We start from the raw sequence: 20,918 nt of genomic DNA, 5'->3' as shown, positions 1-20,918 counted from the left end.
AACACAAAAATACAGTGACATTATCTGTGCATTCATTTCCCAGCTATGTATTCTCACAAATGCTGGGCAAGAATCTGCTACCTCTACATACCCAAAGTATTTCCAGAATAACACAATTAAAGAGGTAATGCAAGAATATATGTGCTTACAGTATATGCCATAATATGTTAACTGGCCAAATGTAAAAATAAGAAATTAATTCACAAATATTTTAAACTAAACCTTTTTTATATTGACGTATCACACTAAAATTATTTTATGTTCTCTATTACTGTGTGTGTTATAGACTTCTTTTTTCAGCTGAACACATTTTTGAGAGACAGCTAAAAAGCTGACTTTTCTTTTTCTGTGATCAGTTTGCAGAGAATTTTAAAACTTTATGTGTATTCTTTCAGCAGAAAGCCAAATTAAGGGATAGTACTATATTTCTGCACTTGTTTCCATAGGTTTTACAAAACATACATTCTTACATAAACATAATTTTATAATGGATGTTTGACTATTCCAGCCAAAAATCCTTCAAAATCATAAAAATAATCTATTAACTTTAATGTTAGAGAAGGACTAAGAGAGTAACACACTAGAGCAGAAAGGTTACGCAAAGTCCCCACCAACAGTGAAATGTAATAATCACCTTATGACTACATGAAAGATCCAGTTAGTTTAAGATTTTGTCAATAAATTCCCCCTTCTGCCCTCTGAAAGACCTTCCTATGTACCTAGTAGGGCAGCAGCTCAAGCTGTAAGAGCTCTCACTAGCTGGGAGCTTAGAATAAGGCTCTTCATGAGTTGGTAGGATTTGGTGAGAAACAAGGCTATGCAAAATCATCCAGCAGAGATTGCCTTAATTTACTTTATTTATTTATTATAACAGCTTCAAAGCAAGCAGGGTTTCCTACTGGGACTCTTTAGTCAAAGTAAAAAATGATTGCAAGCATTATGCTTTTCATGTTTTCCACAGGATATAATGGGATGCTTTTTTGATGAACAGGTCTAAAATCTGTCTTTCTTCTGTATAAGGCTGAAAAATATCATAGAGGTTTAAATCAATGCAGATCATAAGCTTGTCTCTGCTAGTGCTGTGCTTCAGAAACTGCAAGAAACAACAACACTTGTGGGATCTGAACCACAAAATTATCTCAGACTAATCCCTAATTGTTAAAAATTAGTTTGAACACTGAAGCAAAAAGATTTATCTCTTTCAAAGCTTTTGTTGTAGCTTTACTGTCATGATATTGAATATTCTTATTCCTCCAGACCCTCTTTAAAGCTTGTTACATTCCTGACCTCAGCAGCATCCTCTGGTAATGAGTTCTACAATTTAATTATATGCTGAATGAAAAAAAAAAAATCTGCTTTGAATTTGTCACCTCTCACATCTATTTAATGTACCCTTCCTCTTCTGCTATGAAACAGAAAACAGGAGTTACATCTATTTTATCTTTTTTGACAAAATAGATCATCGTTTTCTATACTCTTATCATGGCCCTTATGACAAGTTTTTCTAATTCCTTTATGTTTCTCCCTGACTTCTCTCTAATTATGCACTTTATGATGATAAAACTTCTTGTCACATGATCTGTCAACACAAATTCTATGAAGATGTTGTAGGAAAAAATATAAATATATTTCAAAGAAATAAAGGCTACAGAACTGTAAATAATACATCCTTCAGGTTTGAGCTCTTTTAAAAATGTTACATATCCTTGACTAAACTAAATGCTCTTAAAATATTAGCACCTACATTTAGTATATTCTGAACCACTGTTAAAGCCTATTTTTTTAGTCCTTCAGCAAGTAATTTCACCAAAAAGTTATTGAGAACCACCCTAGAACTTTCCTCCTAAAAGAGGCTTTTTGAAGTATGCCCCCATATAGAAAACTGTGCCTAACTTCTTCAATATTTACAGTGTTATTTAGAAATGAGTATGTCAGCTGTAGACAATAATTCATGGCCAAAAATCCCAACATATCCATCCAAGCAGAGGCTGGAAAACTAAGGACTTTTAGGAACAGAAACCTAATTATGCTTTGATAGATCTTGTTAAAGCGGCATTATCAAATGCAGCTTTCTGATTACAATTACCTACAACAGTCCTAAATTCACTGTCATATATAAAGACTAATTTTGTGCTTCAGCAGATTTTGTTGTTGGGTCAGACAGAGAGGACAAGGATTTCTGAGACAGAAGCAGAATGCAAGCAACAAATCTGAGGTACTGTGCAGAGGCCCAGTGCCCATCCGTTGATGCAGACTATCTATGATATTCAAAATCTAATGAGAAGCATATTACAGCATGTAATCTCTACTCATCATAACAAATCAAAATCATGAAAGTTTCTGTTTGTTGTTGAAGGAGTAATTTATTTGTTACAGCATAAGTGGCTAAAAACCATCAGTTGGTGTTACTGAAAGCTTTAATTATTAGCTGGGTTATTCACTGTGGACAAACCTAGCAATGCAGAGTTATTCTGCTGGCTCATCCTGGCTGACCTAATCAGAGCAATTCTGCTAGAGTCAATACAGGAGCAAAAAACGGCGGAAAGACAAAGCAGCAGGAAGAAAGAGCTTGAAAACTCTAGCGTCCTGGAGGCTAGGGTAAATTGCTTTGTGTAGGCAGGTACGTAGACAGTCAACAGTGCTTGCACCAGACTCACATGCTAGACAACTCTCTCAGAAACCGGATGGAAGGACAACTTGATTAATAGAGTTACAAAAGTGTGGCGTCGCAGAGTTAAGGAAACGTGAGTAATTTGGTAATGGGAGTAAATGAAAGTGAAAGCACCCAAGCAAAATTCTGGCCACTCACGTAAAGGCGGAAATGTTCACGTACATCAACGTAGCTAAAGTTTCACGTACTGTCTGTGTTAAAACCAAACAGGAATCATTAGGTCAAATAGGAACCGCATCAGCTCTGTTGTGGCAGGAATGTAAGGACCGCAGCTTCCAGTGTATTACAAATGCACCTGACAAGACTGGCTTCCATAAAGTTATAAAAAGCTTGAGCTGAATTTTTGCAATTAATTTTTTTTCTATTCAGATACAACCTTGTGCTAAAATGTCATTTCTACAATTTTTGTGATAATCATCTCATTCTATGGGTGGAAAAGGACATGCAGGGCACTTCAAACACTATTTGTAATTTTAATTCAGAAGAGATGCTAATATATACACTAAAATTAGGGTAGAAAGAAAACATTCAACCCCTGAAGTATAGTGGGAGGTGGGAGAATGAAATCTACAAAAAGTGTTATTTTAAAATAATATGATTCAGAGTTCACATTACTTCTTATTACAAATCATAGATGAAGTTATTCTTTCATAGTTTTGAGGGAGAAGATAATTGGCATATAAACATTTTCACATATGAGTAAGTCAGCAATTGGAGCTTTCAATAAAATTTAGTGACAATTTTTAGCCATCTATGTTTTATCAACAACAAAAGAGACACATGAATTATTTGATGCATTATGAAGACTAGAGTTTGCCAATATTTTGTTATATACTTTCAATCACAAAAGAAAGCAGAGGTTAAAGAATGGTTTTAGTCAAGGAGAGTTTTGCCATGGATTTCAGTGAACTGAGATTTTCCTCTGGATGTTTGAAAGCTGTGGACTCCTTCACATAGGAAAGAGTCCCAATGTCATTTAGACATGTGGCAAAACAATGTTTCTATGATAGATATCAGATAGTCCAACTTGTCTTTCCTGTTTCAGATTCACAAGTACAGTATGTTATTTGGAGTACAACACTAAATTGCTCAGCTGCAAAACTGACCCAGATCCTACCTCTAACAAATTGATTTGGTATTAATGTTGTAATATTTGCAGAACTGACAAGTTTCTCATTTCATCAAAACAGTCCTTGTCAAAAGCAGTACCATCTTGTACAAGTAGTCTTTTAAGAATAACAGAATGAACTCAGCTTCTTAAGCTATGGGGAGGGCATGCTTCTCCAGGCTCCCTGGGAATATGCCTCAATCCCAATCTTAATAGACACTTCTAAAGGCATAGGCGGTCTTTCAGCTTCAAGGATATTTATGAAAATTTTAATTAGAGAGATGCAAATGCTTCTCCACTAGGACTGGACAAGGATCAAAATACTGAATTGTCTTTAGAAGTAATGACTTTTACTAACTGATAAGTTGAGTGGTACTGCATTTCAGCTGATAAATGGAAATTAAGGACGATATATCATTGCCAAACACCAGGCCCCTCCAAACTGCTCATCACTGTACGAACACTGAGTTCAAGTTCACTGAACAATGAGTTAAGGGCTTCAGTCAATTCATTCTGCACACAGCCTTCTAGCTAAGCTAATAGATAAGGCAATTCCAAATAGTTTTCTGGCAGGTCTTCGAGTCATATCAGAGCTCCTATGTACATACTTAAGGGAGAAACAAGGTATTAATCTCAGGTCTATAAAAATGGGACACCAAATATCACAAGCATGAATATTAATATGAATAAATTACAAGACTGCAAGAGAATTCATCATCTGAGCAACCCTAACATTCCATTGTGTTTCCAAATTATTTTTAGAGTTTTGTTTAGTGAGTCTCACAGAATGCAAAAATGCAAACAATGCTGGACTGGAAAAGTTATCCAGCATAATGGAAAGAAATTATTTTTCCCTTTGAATCCCTTTGTAGCAGGAAAAAACATCTTAAGAAATGCAGCAGCAGACTTACCAGCAGACTTCCAGAGAAGTTTTACTGTCCTCCTTCTTGAGCTGCTCAATGATTTAGGAAACCAGTAAAAAAAACGTGCTATCCTTCTCATGGTTTTGCTAAAGTCATTTCTTATTGCCATAGCTGAAAGTGCTCTACAGCTACGTCAGGAACAACAGAAACGTATCTGGAATGGGAGAGGAAAGCCCATGAACACCCACACACTGTATGCTAGCTCAGAGTCAGCCAGCACGTCTCAAGACCACCTGTTAGTCCTAAATCCCCTCCCTCTCAGTCACTCAACTCAATGTCCTTTAGACCTCCCCTTTATTACAAGAAGCAGCTATATTAATAGATGCTTTGGCTAAAGAAAGACTAATGCTTCAGAATCTTAACCTGGTACTGTATTTTCAGTAATGCTAAAACAAGAAATATTTTCCACAGAAAGGTTTTGAAGGGCTCATTGTTCATCTCTAGCTACCTTTTCCAGTCCGTAAACAAATAAATTCCAAACCCTGAAGGATAATTCCCCTTTCAAAAGCTCTTTATTTTAATCAACAGGATATTCCCTGGAGAGAGAGGTACTCAAAGATCTTCTTATGAAGGTTCTTAGCAATAAATTTAACAGAGATTTCTACAGACAAAGAGGGTTTTTAAAAAGCAACTTTTACTTTTAATGGATTCTAAGGCACATGTAAGAGTCAAATTCTTCATTGCCACAATTCAAGTCTAGCTTTCATTAATATATAGTTATCCAAAGAAATTATTATCATCTTAGTACTGAGACCACATGCTTCAAACAAGATATATATTTAAATGTAAATCCAGAGATGCTATGAACTAACATATGCCCCCCCAACATTTATCATGAATTCTAGCATTCACTTTCTAACAGCAGCGCAATTTAATCATTTCCCAAGCTTCGTATGATCTCAACTATGTCACAAGTTTCTCTTCAGCTTATTCAATTTTTTTCTTCTGCTGAATATGGATGGTAGAGAATACTGAAAATCAAGACTAATGACATTATTAAACAAAGATCCTTTTATATCAACCTTTAAACTACAGTAAGTAAGGGCTTTGTTACACTAGCTATGTTCACAGTGCACAGTTAATAACTCTTCTAGAATTCACAATGTATTTTTCTACGCTAAAATATTTGAAATATTTAACCCCATTTTATACATCAGACATTTTTAACATACTGCCACTTCTCAGGACCAAGCTAGATAGATTGCATTTCCTTTGGTCAATATTTCTCTGAAAACAAAATAAACATTTCCATTTATACTGTATCCGTCACAATTCTTCAGTCAGTGTCAATTAAAGAGCAGAAGTCAGGACTTAAACTGCCAGACATGTCTATTCTTCTAGCTCCACCCCATCATACCAGTAGGCATTTAGCAGCAAAGTGACAGTTTTAGCACAAGTAGGAGGTCTGTCACCCAGTTCAGCAAAGGCAAGGATCAGAGTTAAAAGCCCAACAGCTAACTTGCTTCTTCGAAGAAATGACACAGTTTTGAATGATTTAACAGCATCTACCAATTACTGAATCAAATAACAAAGATATCACTAAAAATTATACATAAGAAAGTTTAATGAAAATCAAGGTGACGCGTAGAAGAATGCTTGCTATTTCAGACTAGGAATGAATACATGTTAATACTCGGTTTTATAGTTTGATGAAGAACCCACACAGATATAAACTTTTTTAAACTTCAGCAACAGAACTTTGCTGTTATCTTTAGCAAGATAAAAACAGCACAGGAAGATTTTTCTTTCCTAAACAGAAAATGCTGATAGAGCATTTTTGTTACACTAGTATTTTATGAAGCTTAAAGAATAATCAAAAAAACACACCAGAATTTAACACCATAAAAGGGTAAACTGACTTTGCTGATAAGAATAATAAACCTGTGGAGGTTTACACCTTACAATGTTCAGTGCCTTGCTGGCGCAAAACATATGCAAGAGCGTAACATGTTGCATATTACTTAAAGGCAAAGAGAACCCAATCTATACATAAAAATGTCAGTTAAATAAATCTGACAATTACACTATACAGCAAACTAGCTAACATGCACAACACAAACCTGAATTCAGGCTGAACTGGATGGCAATGGTGGTTAACCTTGCAATAATTTCATGAGTCCTCCATCACTTTTAAGCTTTTAGGCTCTAGTTAAAACAAAATGTAGAATTAATGGATGATATTCCACAGCTTGTATTACACAGGTCATCAGATTAGGGGACTATGATGATTACAGTGGTTCCTGTTAACCTCAGCCTTTCGCTTTAGAATATGTGCCACTGTACTCTGCACAGTAATGGACCACTTGTCAGTCTGCACCAGCTTTAATTGGCTGGGCTAAGGAGAGCTCGTATAACCCCTCCTAAGGCAGCTCTGCTTACGTGACACTGAAGCATTGACTGAAAATTAGAAATTCCCTGCATTTGGAAGGTACTACACAAGGCTAGATGTGTACCTTTCAATCTGTGCTGATGACAAGGCAGTGCAGAGATGCTCTGGGAGGAGGGAGAAGGACCTTAAATGTGATCGGAGCCACACTCTTGATCCCTGCCTCCCTTTAAGGAAGAAAGCTGTGTAAGGCTTTTTCTTGGAGCAGACTGCAACCCCTGGGTCGTTCTCTGCTGTCAGACCAGCGTGTTGGAGGAGGGGAGGAAGTTACTCCCTGCACTCCCTTCCCACGTGTCTGGGAAGGGAGGTGGACAGCTGTCCCCCTGCTACACGGGCAGCCTCTGACCCTCTGCCTCCCTGCAGTGCTGCTAAGGTCAGATCACAGCAAGCCATAGGAAGGGCAGAAATGGCACACATAGGCTCCACGTATGTGGTGAGGTTCCTGAGCGCTCTCCAGCTACAGGTCCAGACGTGTGACAAGGCTCCCCCCTGGAATGAGAGCGGGACGTGTACCTTGTCCACTCAGCATCCACCCCACAACCCGATTTCCACATGGAAACCTGTGTACACAAGTAGGGAAGAGGGTCTGCAAGTTCCTAACAGGTCCCCCAGGCTCAAAGGGGTGCACCTAGAATATATCTGTCCAGCAGTGTAGATGTGCTGCTGTCGCCCCATGAATAAGAAGCTATGAGGATTAGCTCTGAACAGAGCTACATGATGATATAATGGCTGCTGTGTGCTAGCCATACCCATACCTACTGATGGAGCTAAGTGGTGGAGGTGAGAAAAATCAAAAATCCCAAACCAACAACACCAACAACATGCCCCAAATCCTCGCTGTTATAGAAAGTATTTTTAAACAGTGAACTGTAAACAACCAGTGGTGTCTGACTCAGAAAATTCTCTTGCAATTTGCTAAGTTAGCATAGTTTAATTATAGCTAATATAGTGTTTCTGTGTTAAGCATTTGTTAGAGCAACACTACAGTGCTGAAACACCATAAGAATGAGGTCGAAGAATGAGGCTCCAAAGCAACAGGTCTTCGAGGACCTGGTCAATGCTGCCAGTTGGCGGATGGGTGCAGCATTTTTCTGCTCAACGGCAAAAGAAGAGCAGCTCTCCTCAGTGAGGAGCTACTACCATTTTTACTCCTCCCAGCTCTTAGGTAGCAAATGACCGGGATGAGCATAGGATTTCATTTGCTTTGACTTATACAGGACTTCTCCAATTAGTCTGGATTCAGGTGCAAAGATCCCCATGCATCTATTCATAGGGAGAATTGTGTGTAGGAAAAGCTATACATACTGATGAATATTTGTTTGCCTGCATTAACAAATGGCCTGATTAGCTGAGCTCAAAACAAGTTTTTTGCCTTCTTTGTAGGGGCAAAAATATATTTGGAAGGCAAAGTGGTCTCTTTCTAATCTGTCACAACATTGGTTTGTTGCACTGTGCTACCTACTGCACCTACAGGCAGAGTTCAGTGGTGAAAGATATCCACAGGCCAGTCTTTACAAGAATATTTTCTATGCTGATGGAGTTTGAGCTTCCAGAGAAAGAGGAAGAGATTTCCAGATCTCCACAGACCATGTCTCTTCAGTCTTTCCCTGAGACTGTTGAAATGGACTAAAAGATTTTAGTAATCCAGAAGTGGGTTTTGCAGAAAAATACTGTATCTATGCACTGGACACCATTTAATGCATGAAACATATTTAGCTGGAAATAAACACAAGCTGTGACCTTCCTTCAATCCTGTTAATTATACGTCAGAGTCAATTCTGTCCAAGGTTCAAGAGAGGAGTCCTGCCTGACTAGTCCCTATGCTTCAGCACTACCGGCTGGCACTGGCATGACACTGTCAAGACACAGTACCACAGATTTTGTACTGAAACATAATTTATAACATCACCATGTGTGACAAAGCTATGCAGTTGCTAGGAAGCTTATAATGAAAACAATATAATTACTAAGAGTACAGAAACAAAAACTGCTGCATTTGTGTTTAGTTCAGCAAAACTAACATAATACTTCCAATTTCCAGCTCAGCTGTTCATCCATTCCTAATCCAAATAAGTAGCTATATTTGTGAGCTTTCTAAAAAAACCTTTTGATTCCTAGCAGCTGCACGTACACAAAAAGAAAGGATTAAAAATTAACCAGTGATTGGTAATCTGCAACTTTCAAAACTGCCTCAATTCAAAAGATGGAAATTGAAAACCTGTAGTAGTCAGATTAATGTAAAACACATTTGTTATTAGACTTATCCAGAGCTTAAAAAGTATGTTTATCTGCAGATAAACTAATAAAGTTAAAATAGAATTGTATAGATACCTTCTTAGCTGTGAGATCAAAAGTATTTCACATGTTTGATCCTCTGTTATTGAGGCTTTATTACCAGTAAGTAATAAATGTAATACTTAAATAAAGAAAACCGACAAAAGAGAGGGGGGGAAAACATTGAAAACATTATACAATGTACTACAGAAGATAGTTATAGTAAGAGAAAAAAAAATAGCCTAAAAAACATGATGCAACCAAACCCTCACCTGACAATCGCTGCACATCAAACTAAACCACTACAAAATCTGTATCACTAGAAAATCTCATTCTACATCTTTTCTGCAACAAATCTATTCACCACAGAATTCTAAAACTTTAAGGAAACCAGTATGAAATCTGGATAAATCCCATCCAAAATGGAGAAAGCAAATGAACAGGAAACGAGCATGAGCAGTTTGTCTAGGCCCCTTTTTATGGGTCTAAGGAAATCTCTCTGTATGAACAGTGTAGTTGGGATTCTTCTGATTGAATGCAGATGTCTGCAGCTGAGTTGGTTGCCAAGGCTCCCTTTATAGTCAGTAGAGAAAGATCAGGGTCTCTGGGTACAATTCTTCTCATCTTGCACTAAAGGTGTAAATACGTGAGATGAACTGTGCCCTGCAGTTTCTGAATCACACAGAATCACAGAATCGCTGAGGTTGGAAGGGACCTCTGGAGATCATCTAGTCCAACCCCCCTGCTCAAGCAGGGTCACCTAGAGCACGTTGCACAGGATCGCGTCCAGGCAGGTTTTGAATATCTCCAGAGAAGGAGACTCCACTACCTCTCGGAGGGCAACCTGTTCCAGTGCTCTGTCACCCTCACAGTGAAAAAGTTTTTTCTCATGTTCAGATGGAACTGCCTGTGTTTCAGTTTGCGCCCGTTGCCTCGCGTCCTGTTGCAGGGCACCACTGAAAAGAGTCTGGTCCCATCCTCTTGACACCCTCCCTTHASATACTTGTAYRCRTTRATAAGATCTCCTCTCAGCCTTCTCTTCTCCAGGCTAAACAGGCCCAGCTCTCTCAGCCTTTCCTCATAAGAGAGATGCTCCAGTCCCCTAATCATCTTAGTAGCCCTTCGCTGGACTCTCTCCAGTAGTGCCACATCCCTCTTGTACTGGGGAGCCCAGAACTGGACCCAGCACTCCAGATGTGGCCTCACCAGGGCTGAAAGAGCCGCGATGCTGTGGTAGAAAGCAGATCAGAGGTTTGCAGAGTATTAGTCCTTCTTAGAGTTGGCTCAGAGCAGCTGTAGAGACAAGAAGCAGTTACCTGCTGTTCTTATGGCACACACAACATACTAAATCAAAATCCCTGAGGTTGTTCAAGTATGCCATCTCTGTCAGGGATGGAGGATAGAAACCAAAACGACTGAATTCAGAGCAGAGAACTAAAAAACTTCAGTTCTAGTCTCAGAACTGTGTCATAAACACACAGAAGCACTCCCCAAGTACAATGGGATTTCAGTTCATTTTCTTCAGCCCTCAAGTGCTATTTATTCAAAATAAAATACTTAATATAAATTCAGCCTATCAATCATGTCTTAGGGTCCTCTGAGGTGAACTGTTTATTTCTTCTACAGACTATCTGTTGGAGAACAACTGGTTTCTCCTCCTAAAAGAGAGATCAGAAGAAAACTTCTTACGTCTTACAATAGATCCAATGAGGCACTGTGACGGTGTGCTCCTTCCCCCCCACTGATGTGCTCTCTCCCCCTCAACCTGACCTCCCTGTAAACAGCACGTATGTAGGGGCTGGTTGAGCATGYGCCAACTAAGGCCCRTCTAGYATGCAAATRTGACTATGAGTCAATCATCTCCCYCCCATAAATAGGGGGCAGCCCAGAGCCCATGGAGCTCTCCTGCATGGCAGCGGGCTGCACTGCAGAACCTCCCCTTGAGCAGGGACACCTCTCAAGGTTACTCCTCGAGGTTGAGAGATTCCTTACCCGCGTCAGATCCTCGGTAAGTGATTAATAGCATGCTGAACTTTTGCGAACTTGGCGAAACTTTGCTGAGTTATATCTCTGACTAATTGCGCACATAATCCCTTAGACATAAACCATTGACCAAGTCTGAGACTAGGACTGGATCCAGCCACACCTAGGCTCCTCTCCGAAGGAGTTTAGAAAGCCAGGGGGTCCAGTCTGAACCTCGTGACTCAACGGGAGGGTTTCCTTCGCACACACTCCTTTAGATATGAACCGTTGACCAAGTCTGAGACTAGGACTGGATCCAGCCACACCTAGGCTCCTCTCCGAAGGAGTTTAGAAAGCAAGGGGGTCCAGTCTGAACCTCGTGACTCAAYGGGAGGGTCTCTGTTGCACACRCATCTGACCCTGTCCTTCATGCAGTAAATAACTGAGTGAACCTTGCCAATCGAACCTCATTAAATCGTTCTTATTTATGACTGAACTTTGTTAAGTCACTGCCTTACTGCAATAAACGTAGTGCTGCTTCCCTCTTACGAGTGAAGTGCATCACTCCTTTCGCGACAGGCACATCCTGGATTCTATAGAAGAAAATCACAGTCACAAAATGTTTGTTCCAATCTGTTAAGTTCTTATTTCATTATACAATATGTTATACTACTGTGAAATATTTTCACATATTGTTACATGGAAAAGAATATCTCTTGCATATTTCAGTAATATTTGTGTTTGATTCTGTTTAGTATAGTATAATGTGTATATTTATTGCACAGTTGTTTAGTACTGTATAGTTGTTCCTTGTTTTGTTTTGAATACCTGTAAAATTTGAAGCAGTATTTTATGTTCTTTTCCTGGTGTTGGAAATGTGCAGAGCCAGACAGCGCTGGCAAGGACTAGCATAGTACTATGATGAAAGTGAATATGTTAGAGAGGACATTGCTATGCTGATATGGTTGAGCACCATGACAGTAATGGACTAATTCTTGGAGACTACTGTAGGTACAGTGTGATGTACATTGTCATTTTAATGTAGTTGTGTTACAGGTTTACTATACGCATGTAGTTCCATGCATCAAAATTAAATTTGAGTATTAATTAAAAAACTAAATGTAGAAAAGTTGTTTACAGTAGAAATAACAGACTGGCATTAATTTTAGTTAGGTAACAGGTATTATACTAGTAGCAGTAAAACCATGAAAAATGGTTCAATGGTCTTCAGGAAAATCAGTTTTGTACATACTTTAGAACACAGAAAAAATAAAACTCAAGGCTAAAACTAGAGAGAAGATACTGAGTTGCCTCGTAACACAGTTTGACACAAAGGATTTGACTCAGTGGATGACACATCAACTTGCCTGTGGGCTTTGGGTGACTTTGTGCCAAAATTAGTAGACTTCTCATTGGGAGTTTGCACAGAACTATTTATAAAGGAAATCAGGTCAGGGCAGAGAAACAAAAAAAGCATTAAACATGTTGCTAAAACAATCAGTTTGTTCATCCTAATTTAATCTGTTTAAGACAAAAGTAACCTGATCTTTCCTTAGGGTACAATAAAGTAGGGACATCCTTCTTTAGATCTCTGAATGTTGTACGAGTGATTACATGCTGTTTGCACTTGAGATTAACAAGGGTGCACCTTGTACATTTATTCTCTCTAGGAGAGCAGAAGGAAGTTTTTTATGCCCCATGATTTATTTTAGCCATGGCACCTATTAGGTAGAAGATAATATTTAGAACTGAAGTGTAAGAGAAAAATGCACAAAACAGGTATTGCAGAGCCTTTCATTGTAGCCCTTTATGCTTTTTCCCAAGCTTCTATACTCGCCATCAGGCGACTGTGCCCAAGACACTATAAACAATGTGCTCTTCTGGTACTCTACTGAGCAAAATCAAAAAGGCATTTGTCAGTATTCAGTACAGTGCAGAGAAAACAGACATGTCTAGCAGCTCATAATGCCATCCAGCCAAAAACAGCATCATTATTTTTTTTCTGTTGTGCACACTGCTGACCTGCATTTAACTGTTTGGATAAAGAAATCCATCCAATCACACTAGAGTTTTCCAGTAAATGCTACCTAGCAACAGAAGGAATAGATGACCAGGATCACTGGACAAGAACTGAGTTCTAATTCTGGCTTGGCCAGTGACCTCCTAGATAACCTTGAAAAAAGTCATTTCACCTCTGGGTGCTCTCATCCGTGCCTGTTTCGCTCACAGCACTTCAGAGTGGGGACTGCTTCCTACTGTGCAGGTACACTGTCTCCCAAGGACTTAGTCTGGCTGAGAGCTCCTATTGCTACTATAATGCAAATATATATATATATATATATATATATGTGCGCGTGTGTGTATATATATATATATGTGCAAATATTTCAGAAAATATTTAAGCAAGGAACTATTTTATTAATTCATCCAAAAACACATTAATCAGTAAAAACATCAGCTTTATCTTTTTGCCCAGTGTATTAAAAACACAGGTATTGTTAATTTCCACAATGCCTAAAACTCCTGAACAAGCAACGCTAACCACATGTTGAACTTTGAGCCTGGTAATATTATATAAAATGGACTTCAAGATATAGCAAGTTCTGCAAGGCTTTCAAGTAACAAGGCCAAGTTTCTGCTTCTTTGGTTCCCCAATGCTTTCTCAACAAGCAGAACATCAGGAGGTACCATGCCGGTGAGTAATAGTAACACTTTTATTACTAAGATCTTCTTTGCTTTCATAAATAGATCATTGCTTTGATGTTTTATTACACATCTTGAAAACATCATAGGGTATGAACACTGCCTGCAGAAACACCTATTTTATCACTATTTCATTAGCAGACTCCTTTCTACTCCCATATCAGTTCCCAAACAGAGTGTTTATTCAAAAACTAGCCTTATGGCATCTGGCCTCCTTCCACCTTGCACGTGAAATTAAACACAACATATCACCAATGAAACATGCCCTGGGTAGTGAAGACTCCTACCTGCTTGTAACAACCCTGCAGGAATCCCCTGCAGAGTGATTCCAAAGCATATGAGAAAGACAAGGAGGAAACCACATAGCATTTTCAGAGCCTTTCAGTGTTAGCACCTGAATGTTATGGAGTGAATTTTTTAATTTTTCTCTTCACTACTACGGAAATTGAATAACAGCTGCTTGTATTCTCTGTAGGCTTACAGAGTCAGCATCTGAGACACTCCAGTTTTGAAGGACACCATAATTAATAATTAACCGTTCCTGAGATGGTAAAGACAAGAACAAAAGAGATAAAGAATTAATCAAAGCCTCTACATACGACAGTAAGGCTTCTGCTTAGGTGTGGAAGGTGTTTCTCTAACCAGAAGAGAAGTATCGGAGGCTAAGAAAACAGGACCCACAGTAACCAAAGAGCTAGAAGAGGAAGAGTTACTTTTTCCATCAATGAGTGGAAAAATGGCCCACCATAGCAATGGGAGCTCTGCTGTAGCTGAGGAGACCACAGAAATGTACTGGGAGAAGCAGAGGAACTGATGGAGATAAACTAGCAAGCAAGTTCCAGCAAAGCTGCTTCTTGTTTTAAATTTGCAAATCCATTCCCTCCTTTCTGCACCAGGCACAGCAGCCTCCAGCTTCACCAGCGCTACGAGCTCTGGCAAACTGGCCCTATGTAGAGCAGCAGTTCACTTGGGCTCCTTTGCACCCCGCAGGGAAAGCAGGGCTTTCCAGGACCTGGGCTCCACTGGCACCATCCAAGCCCCAGGCTAGCGCTCTGCCATCCAGCCCCTACAGATTCCAACCAACGTTGATAATTTTGGATTTAAAACAAAACAAAGAAATATTTGAGAACTGCATATCATTAAGACATCTCTCTGTAAAAGGAATGGGAAATGAAAAAGGACTCTCACCTCCACTGTTTCTAATCTGATCCACAGTCATCACTCTTAAGATAAAATTTGAAGAGGCTCCTGGAACTTGAATGGTTTTCCTAATTGAAGTAGTTACTTGAGTTGTAGTTCTAGCAACTTAATCCCCTCATTACATGTCATTAAATATGAACACACTCCTACTGCAGAGATAGCTGATGAAGTCTATCCTCTTTTTAAAAAACATTAAAATGTATGTTCCACACATTTGTGTCAAAGAAAAAAATCCCTTTGAAGGAAAAAAATCATTAATCTCTGTGTCTGCTCCCTCCCTCTGCATTTTACCTTCATTTCTGTAAGGGGGAATCAATTTCTTTAATGTTGCTGCTAACTGGAACGCATTTAGATAACACCTTAATTTGTCCCAAGGGCTGTTTTTTTTTTTTAATACATAATTAAAAGCCCTCTTATAGGAGATATATATCATACATTAAAATGGAATCCCTCAGTCTTTTAACTGCACTAAAGCAGCAGTCATCTACTGAATATTCAGAGCCAATATCAAAAGAGTATTTTTTTAAATGAAATGAGGCCCCTCATCGAAGGCTAGCCTGCAGTTCCAAAGTAATCATTTCTGATGGAAAAAGATCAGAAGGCCCTGATAATCCCCGAAACTGTGCTATACTCTTTACAACCAAGGGAAGATTGCTAAAAAAAAGGAACTCTGAAAAATGGTTAAAAAGATGTAAGAGATGATTCACTGAATGAAGCAGAGATGACATGAATAGTAGATTTGGGGGGAAGAGGGAATTTGCCATCATATCTACTAATGGGCTTCTGCACCTGTGCAGAGCACCTGGCAATTGAATAGGCTCTACACAGGGACAGCTGTGTCTGTCTGCGCATAGATCACACAACTCAGATTACATCACAGGTACGCTTCAGTTATAGAAAATAACACTACAAGGAAGGAGGAAATAGACTCAGGGACATAACTACAGACTACCACTTAAAAGATACCCACTGACCTAATTCTCATCTTTAAGAAGACTCCATCCACCCAAATTCTGACAGAAGTACTTTAATTTTTCCTTTTAGCATAGAGGCATCTTAAATAAAAAAAAAAGAGAATATTTGTTTGATTCCCAAAGTCCTTGCAATACTTATACCAATACATAAGTTGTTATATAGGTGACAGCCAGTGCTTAACAGCCAGTCCATCAATGCCATGCTTTTAAGAAGTATCTGTGAATTGCCAACCTGGCCCCATTACTTAATAGTGAAAAGGAATGACCTGTTTTTCGTGGTACCTCTAAATATCATCTGATTAAGTATCTTCAGAAAGTTTGAACTGAAAGTCATGAATTTCTATAATTTCTCTATATTCATGTAAGAGAATTTTACACTTGCCTAAAAGTGATTGTAGGGATGTGTGTTACATGTAAACATACAAAATAACACGCAGCATGGGTAAAATTTCTGAAAAGGCATAGTAACATTTTTATTTGGTTCAAGAAAAAAGTACATCTAAAAAAAAAGTCTCAAAATTCAAGGCAAATTAATTCAATAAGTCATTCACTGCCTCTGTCACCAGTGTAAACCTAGTCCATTGACCAGACCATGTGGAAAATAAAACTGTTAAGAAACTGTAATTCAAAACCTGGCAACATAAAGGTAGACTTTCATCTAAAATCATTAGAAATGCCTCAATTTTCAAATGACAAATGACAAGGTTAAACAAGAACATAAGAGCTGCTACACTACATAACATGAAACCATCAATACAGTATAAGAGACTGAAAGAAATTTTGAATAATAGAAGACAAAACCACTCTTTAACTATAAATCATTGCATTAGTTTAAATTAGAATAACCCACGTTGCTTCTGCTTCAACCTAGTTTGTACAAGGAAGTCAGACCAGACAATGACATCCTGCATATTTAGAGTATCATCAGTTTTTTACCCCTCAAAATAGAGGTGAAAAGGTGAATGGCCATGCTGTACCACTAAACCAATCAAGTCTTTCTTGAAAAGTAATCCAGAACAACAACAAGAGCTCACATACTACAAAGCATCTTTTTCAGAGGTATTTCATTACACTTGGCTTTCTTCCTGGGCTAGGATCCAGAAATATCAGCATTCCTTCAGTTTATTCCAAGAAATAACTTGTTTCTTTGCTGTTTGAATATTGTGCACCTTGTGCACTGCATTTGAACAGAAGATTATTGATCTCCTTGAACTCCTTTTTTCCATTCTGATCTTGCTTTCCTGAGTTACATGAAAGTATTTTTTCAATCTTTAGCTGCAGCCTGACAACAAACTTCTGAACTATAAACAAAGATTTCACAAAAAGGGAAAAGATCCTTTACTCCATAGTTCTTCATTCACTCCAGTGATATCATGTTACTTTATTATACGCACTAAGGAGTGCACAAAAACCCCAAGATGACCACAGGCTCACTGTGAAATTACAAAAGCAAAGTCTCTACTGAAGTTTGGCTACATTATGTTCCCCTTTCCTGCAGCAGGCAGGACAGAGATGCTCAAAGCAGACCACCTATCCCATAAAAACATTGCTGTTCTTTTCTCTAAAACAGGAACAAGTCTGCTCACCCAAATACTTTAAATATTACTCTTTTTATGTGCCCTTTAGCTACTTCCCTATCCCAGATAGGATTTCACATGCCTTTTAGTTTTCTGGTTCTTATCACCAAATCAAGCACCTCTAATTCTGATTTTGTTTGAGAGCAACAAACTAGTGAGAACTGACTTCAGTCACTACTCAAACAGGGAAATTTAAATATATAGAATATCTATATATCTTCCTGACACAGAATCATCGTGCCAATTTACCATGCAGTTCCTTCTTTATCCGCAGTGGACCATCTGGAAGATGCTGCTGTATTTTGCTTTTTAGATGACCTATAAATTGAAGGTCCCTACCACTCACGGCCTTTAGAAAACACAGAATTATTTTAGAACTTTTCATCAAGAGAAGGGCACTGCTACATATAGCTAGCAGCTTCAAATCTTTGAAAGGTACTTGCAGTTGTAACATCAGGTGTAATTTTTCCTTCACAAGCCTAGCTGTAGTCACTGATGCATCCCCTGCAGCTTGCAAGGCCATTTTAGAGGTTGGCTGCTTTTGTTACATCCTTCACACATTTCTGGTCTGTTAGCTCTCTGAAGTGAGGACTATCTTTTTCCTCTGTATTCAGACACTCGCACAAGAGCCCGTGACTAAGGGTGTAGATTGACATCTGGCCACAGTGTTGATTTAGCAACTCCAAACCACGAGGACACCCAGCTACTTGTTCCCCCAGGCTACCGGACTGGTCTGACAAGGCTACTGTTTTTGTGGTGTGAGCCAATTCTTCAGCCAGATCAGTTTGTCAGCCCAGCTTACTGGTGTGCCTGCAAACCAGGAGAACCTGAGTTTCTTGAAGCAATCTTTGTGCGTCTCAGCTATTGTTTCCTTTCATCTCCATATTACTCTACTGCTTTCAAATGTTACATTCATGCTGGGTTAGAAATGCTGAATGCTTCCTGTGCTACTTAAGTGGCAATTTCAGAGAGTAGCTTGAAGTACTACAGCTCATAAAAATGGAGCCTGTTGTGGAGGAGAAGGAAAAATGCTATGAACTGTAATTGTTCTGATAAAATGTTACTGGAAGATATATAATCTAACATGAAATTTGAAATTCTTCCCACAGAAAATTTGATCATAAAAGCAAAACCATGATTTTAAGGTCTACTTTCACATAAACATATTATATGTCCTCCCAGAACAAACAGTGCACTAACTGAAACAATAAACAAAAATTACGTTATTCTCACATTCAAAGCATTTGCATTAAGACTAGGAAACTGTAAAGGTAGAGCTATAGAAGATAAGTATAACAGTGAGAACAGCATACTATCGTATGAGAAAACTTGTACGCCAGCAGAGGACAATATGAGATTATTACATTTTCTTAAGACAGAACAAAACAGTAAGAAAGAAGATTGACCTTTTTGTCCTACCTTGGGTTTCAAATATCACCTGCTAAACAAAGGCTCAGTGATGTAAATCAAAAGCAAATCACACATCTTAACATGTCACTCCACTAAAGATAGTACTAGTTTATCCTTAATAATGTAATTTTAATCTTTTTTTTTTAAACTGAAACTATGAAGAATGTGTCTCGGAGTTCTTAATGGGGGAGGATCCTTTTCCTTCAATACATTTTATAAAAGCACTGAAAACAAAACAAGGTACATGTTTTCAAGCGATATAAAAGCAGTAAGAGCAGAGGTACTAGACAGAGACAATTGCTGCCCTTGTCATGAGCTCTGTTCCTCTCTGTATTAGTCTTTTTCTCTACAATTGCCCAGCAATGTAAATGCTACTGTAGTCCCAGCAAATGGAGTTCTAGCACAAAAATCACAGGGTTACTCCTGCTGATTTTTCAGTATATGGCCTTGAAGAAAAATATTAGTCAGCTTATTGGTAAAAACACCAGCAACTCACTAAGGTTCCCCTCGTCCTGCCACCACTGGTACGACAGCACAGTAACCAGGAGCAGGAATGTTTAAAGAGAAAGGTACAGCCGCAGAAGTGAACATGCCTGCTGGACAGCACAATGAAATTCATCTTGAGATGACCACAAATGCGGCCAGACGCTTTTAAAACTGAGGGATGACAAATGAAGATTTTTATTTACCAGGACTAGATTATATTTCCCTACCATAAAGAATAGGAGCCAGCAGGTGAGTGAAATCACTGAATTTTAGAATATTTCAGTGAAAGAAAAATGACTAAAACAAACAGAAAAGAAAACTCAATTGTTTTCTACATAGTGAAAGAAAAAGCCATCTTTGTCTACTATGAATCAAATATCTTCTTGGACTTTCAGGTCTATGTGGTGGGTACATGATACATACTTGAGACATTTAGTATCTCAAGACTGAGTAAGATACAAGGATGTAAAAACTAGATAGTACAGTTTCTACTAAACCTACAAAACCATACAAAACCCTCCAGAACACCACTAAACACAGAGCTGGAACCTTCTCGTTGCACATAAACTGAGCATTTCTGTCTGGACTACGTACATCCGTGCTATTCCTTCCCACCAGCTTTACAGCACGAAGAACAAGACTCAACAGCACCAGACGGACCCACAGCCCACTACATACCAACTTTTCTTTTTTCCTTTTTTTTTTTTTTTGGGGGGGGGGAGTCTCTCCTTAAGGTCAGGAAAGAAATACGATTCTACAACCACTCACAGCGACAGGGAGGCTCGGGAACAACTTACTACCCGCAACAACTTAACTCGTCGTGTAAGGCTCGGTCGCCGCCGCGCTGGTGGCCCTCCTGCCGCAGAGGCGCGGCACCAGGCCGTGGGCAGGGGTGTCCGGCGCTCTCCGGGACCGCCGCTCCACCGCCCCAAATCCCCACACCGCCCCCGCGCGGCTCCCGCTTCACCCCGCGACCCCTGCGGGCAGCGAGCGCCTCCCGTCGGGCCACGGCGCGAGGCCGGGGAAGGCGGCACCGCGGCGGCCGGCGGCACATAACGGCCGCGGGGCTCCGCCGCCTCCCGTCGCGCCGAGGAGCCACGGCGGCCGGCGGGCGCTCACCAGCGCAGCGCAGGCCCTGCGAGAAGACGAAGCGGCAGCAGAGGTCGCACCACGTTCCCGCCGCGCTGAAGCGGTGCCCCGGGCCCGCCGCCGCCGCCTCCTCCTCCGGCGCCGCCGCCTCGAAG

General features: G+C 39.5%; 1 protein-coding gene across 1 annotated transcript in view; it reads right to left on the bottom strand.

Moving 5' to 3' along the window:
- The window catches only part of RASSF3 (Ras association domain family member 3), a 97,757-nt gene extending 92,946 nt beyond the window's left edge, over nt 1–4,811 (bottom strand). The window contains exon 1 of the mRNA XM_026070052.1: nt 4,691–4,811. Within this exon, the coding sequence (XP_025925837.1) occupies nt 4,691–4,811 (121 nt within the window). The remainder of the gene's footprint in view (nt 1–4,690) is intronic.
- Between the last annotated feature and the right edge of the window lie 16,107 nt (nt 4,812–20,918).

This window comes from Apteryx rowi, unplaced genomic scaffold, assembly GCF_003343035.1.
Source record: "Apteryx rowi isolate R43461 unplaced genomic scaffold, aptRow1 scaffold_302, whole genome shotgun sequence".
Taxonomy (NCBI): domain Eukaryota; kingdom Metazoa; phylum Chordata; class Aves; order Apterygiformes; family Apterygidae; genus Apteryx; species Apteryx rowi.
This window is presented reverse-complemented; position numbering and strand designations above follow the sequence as displayed.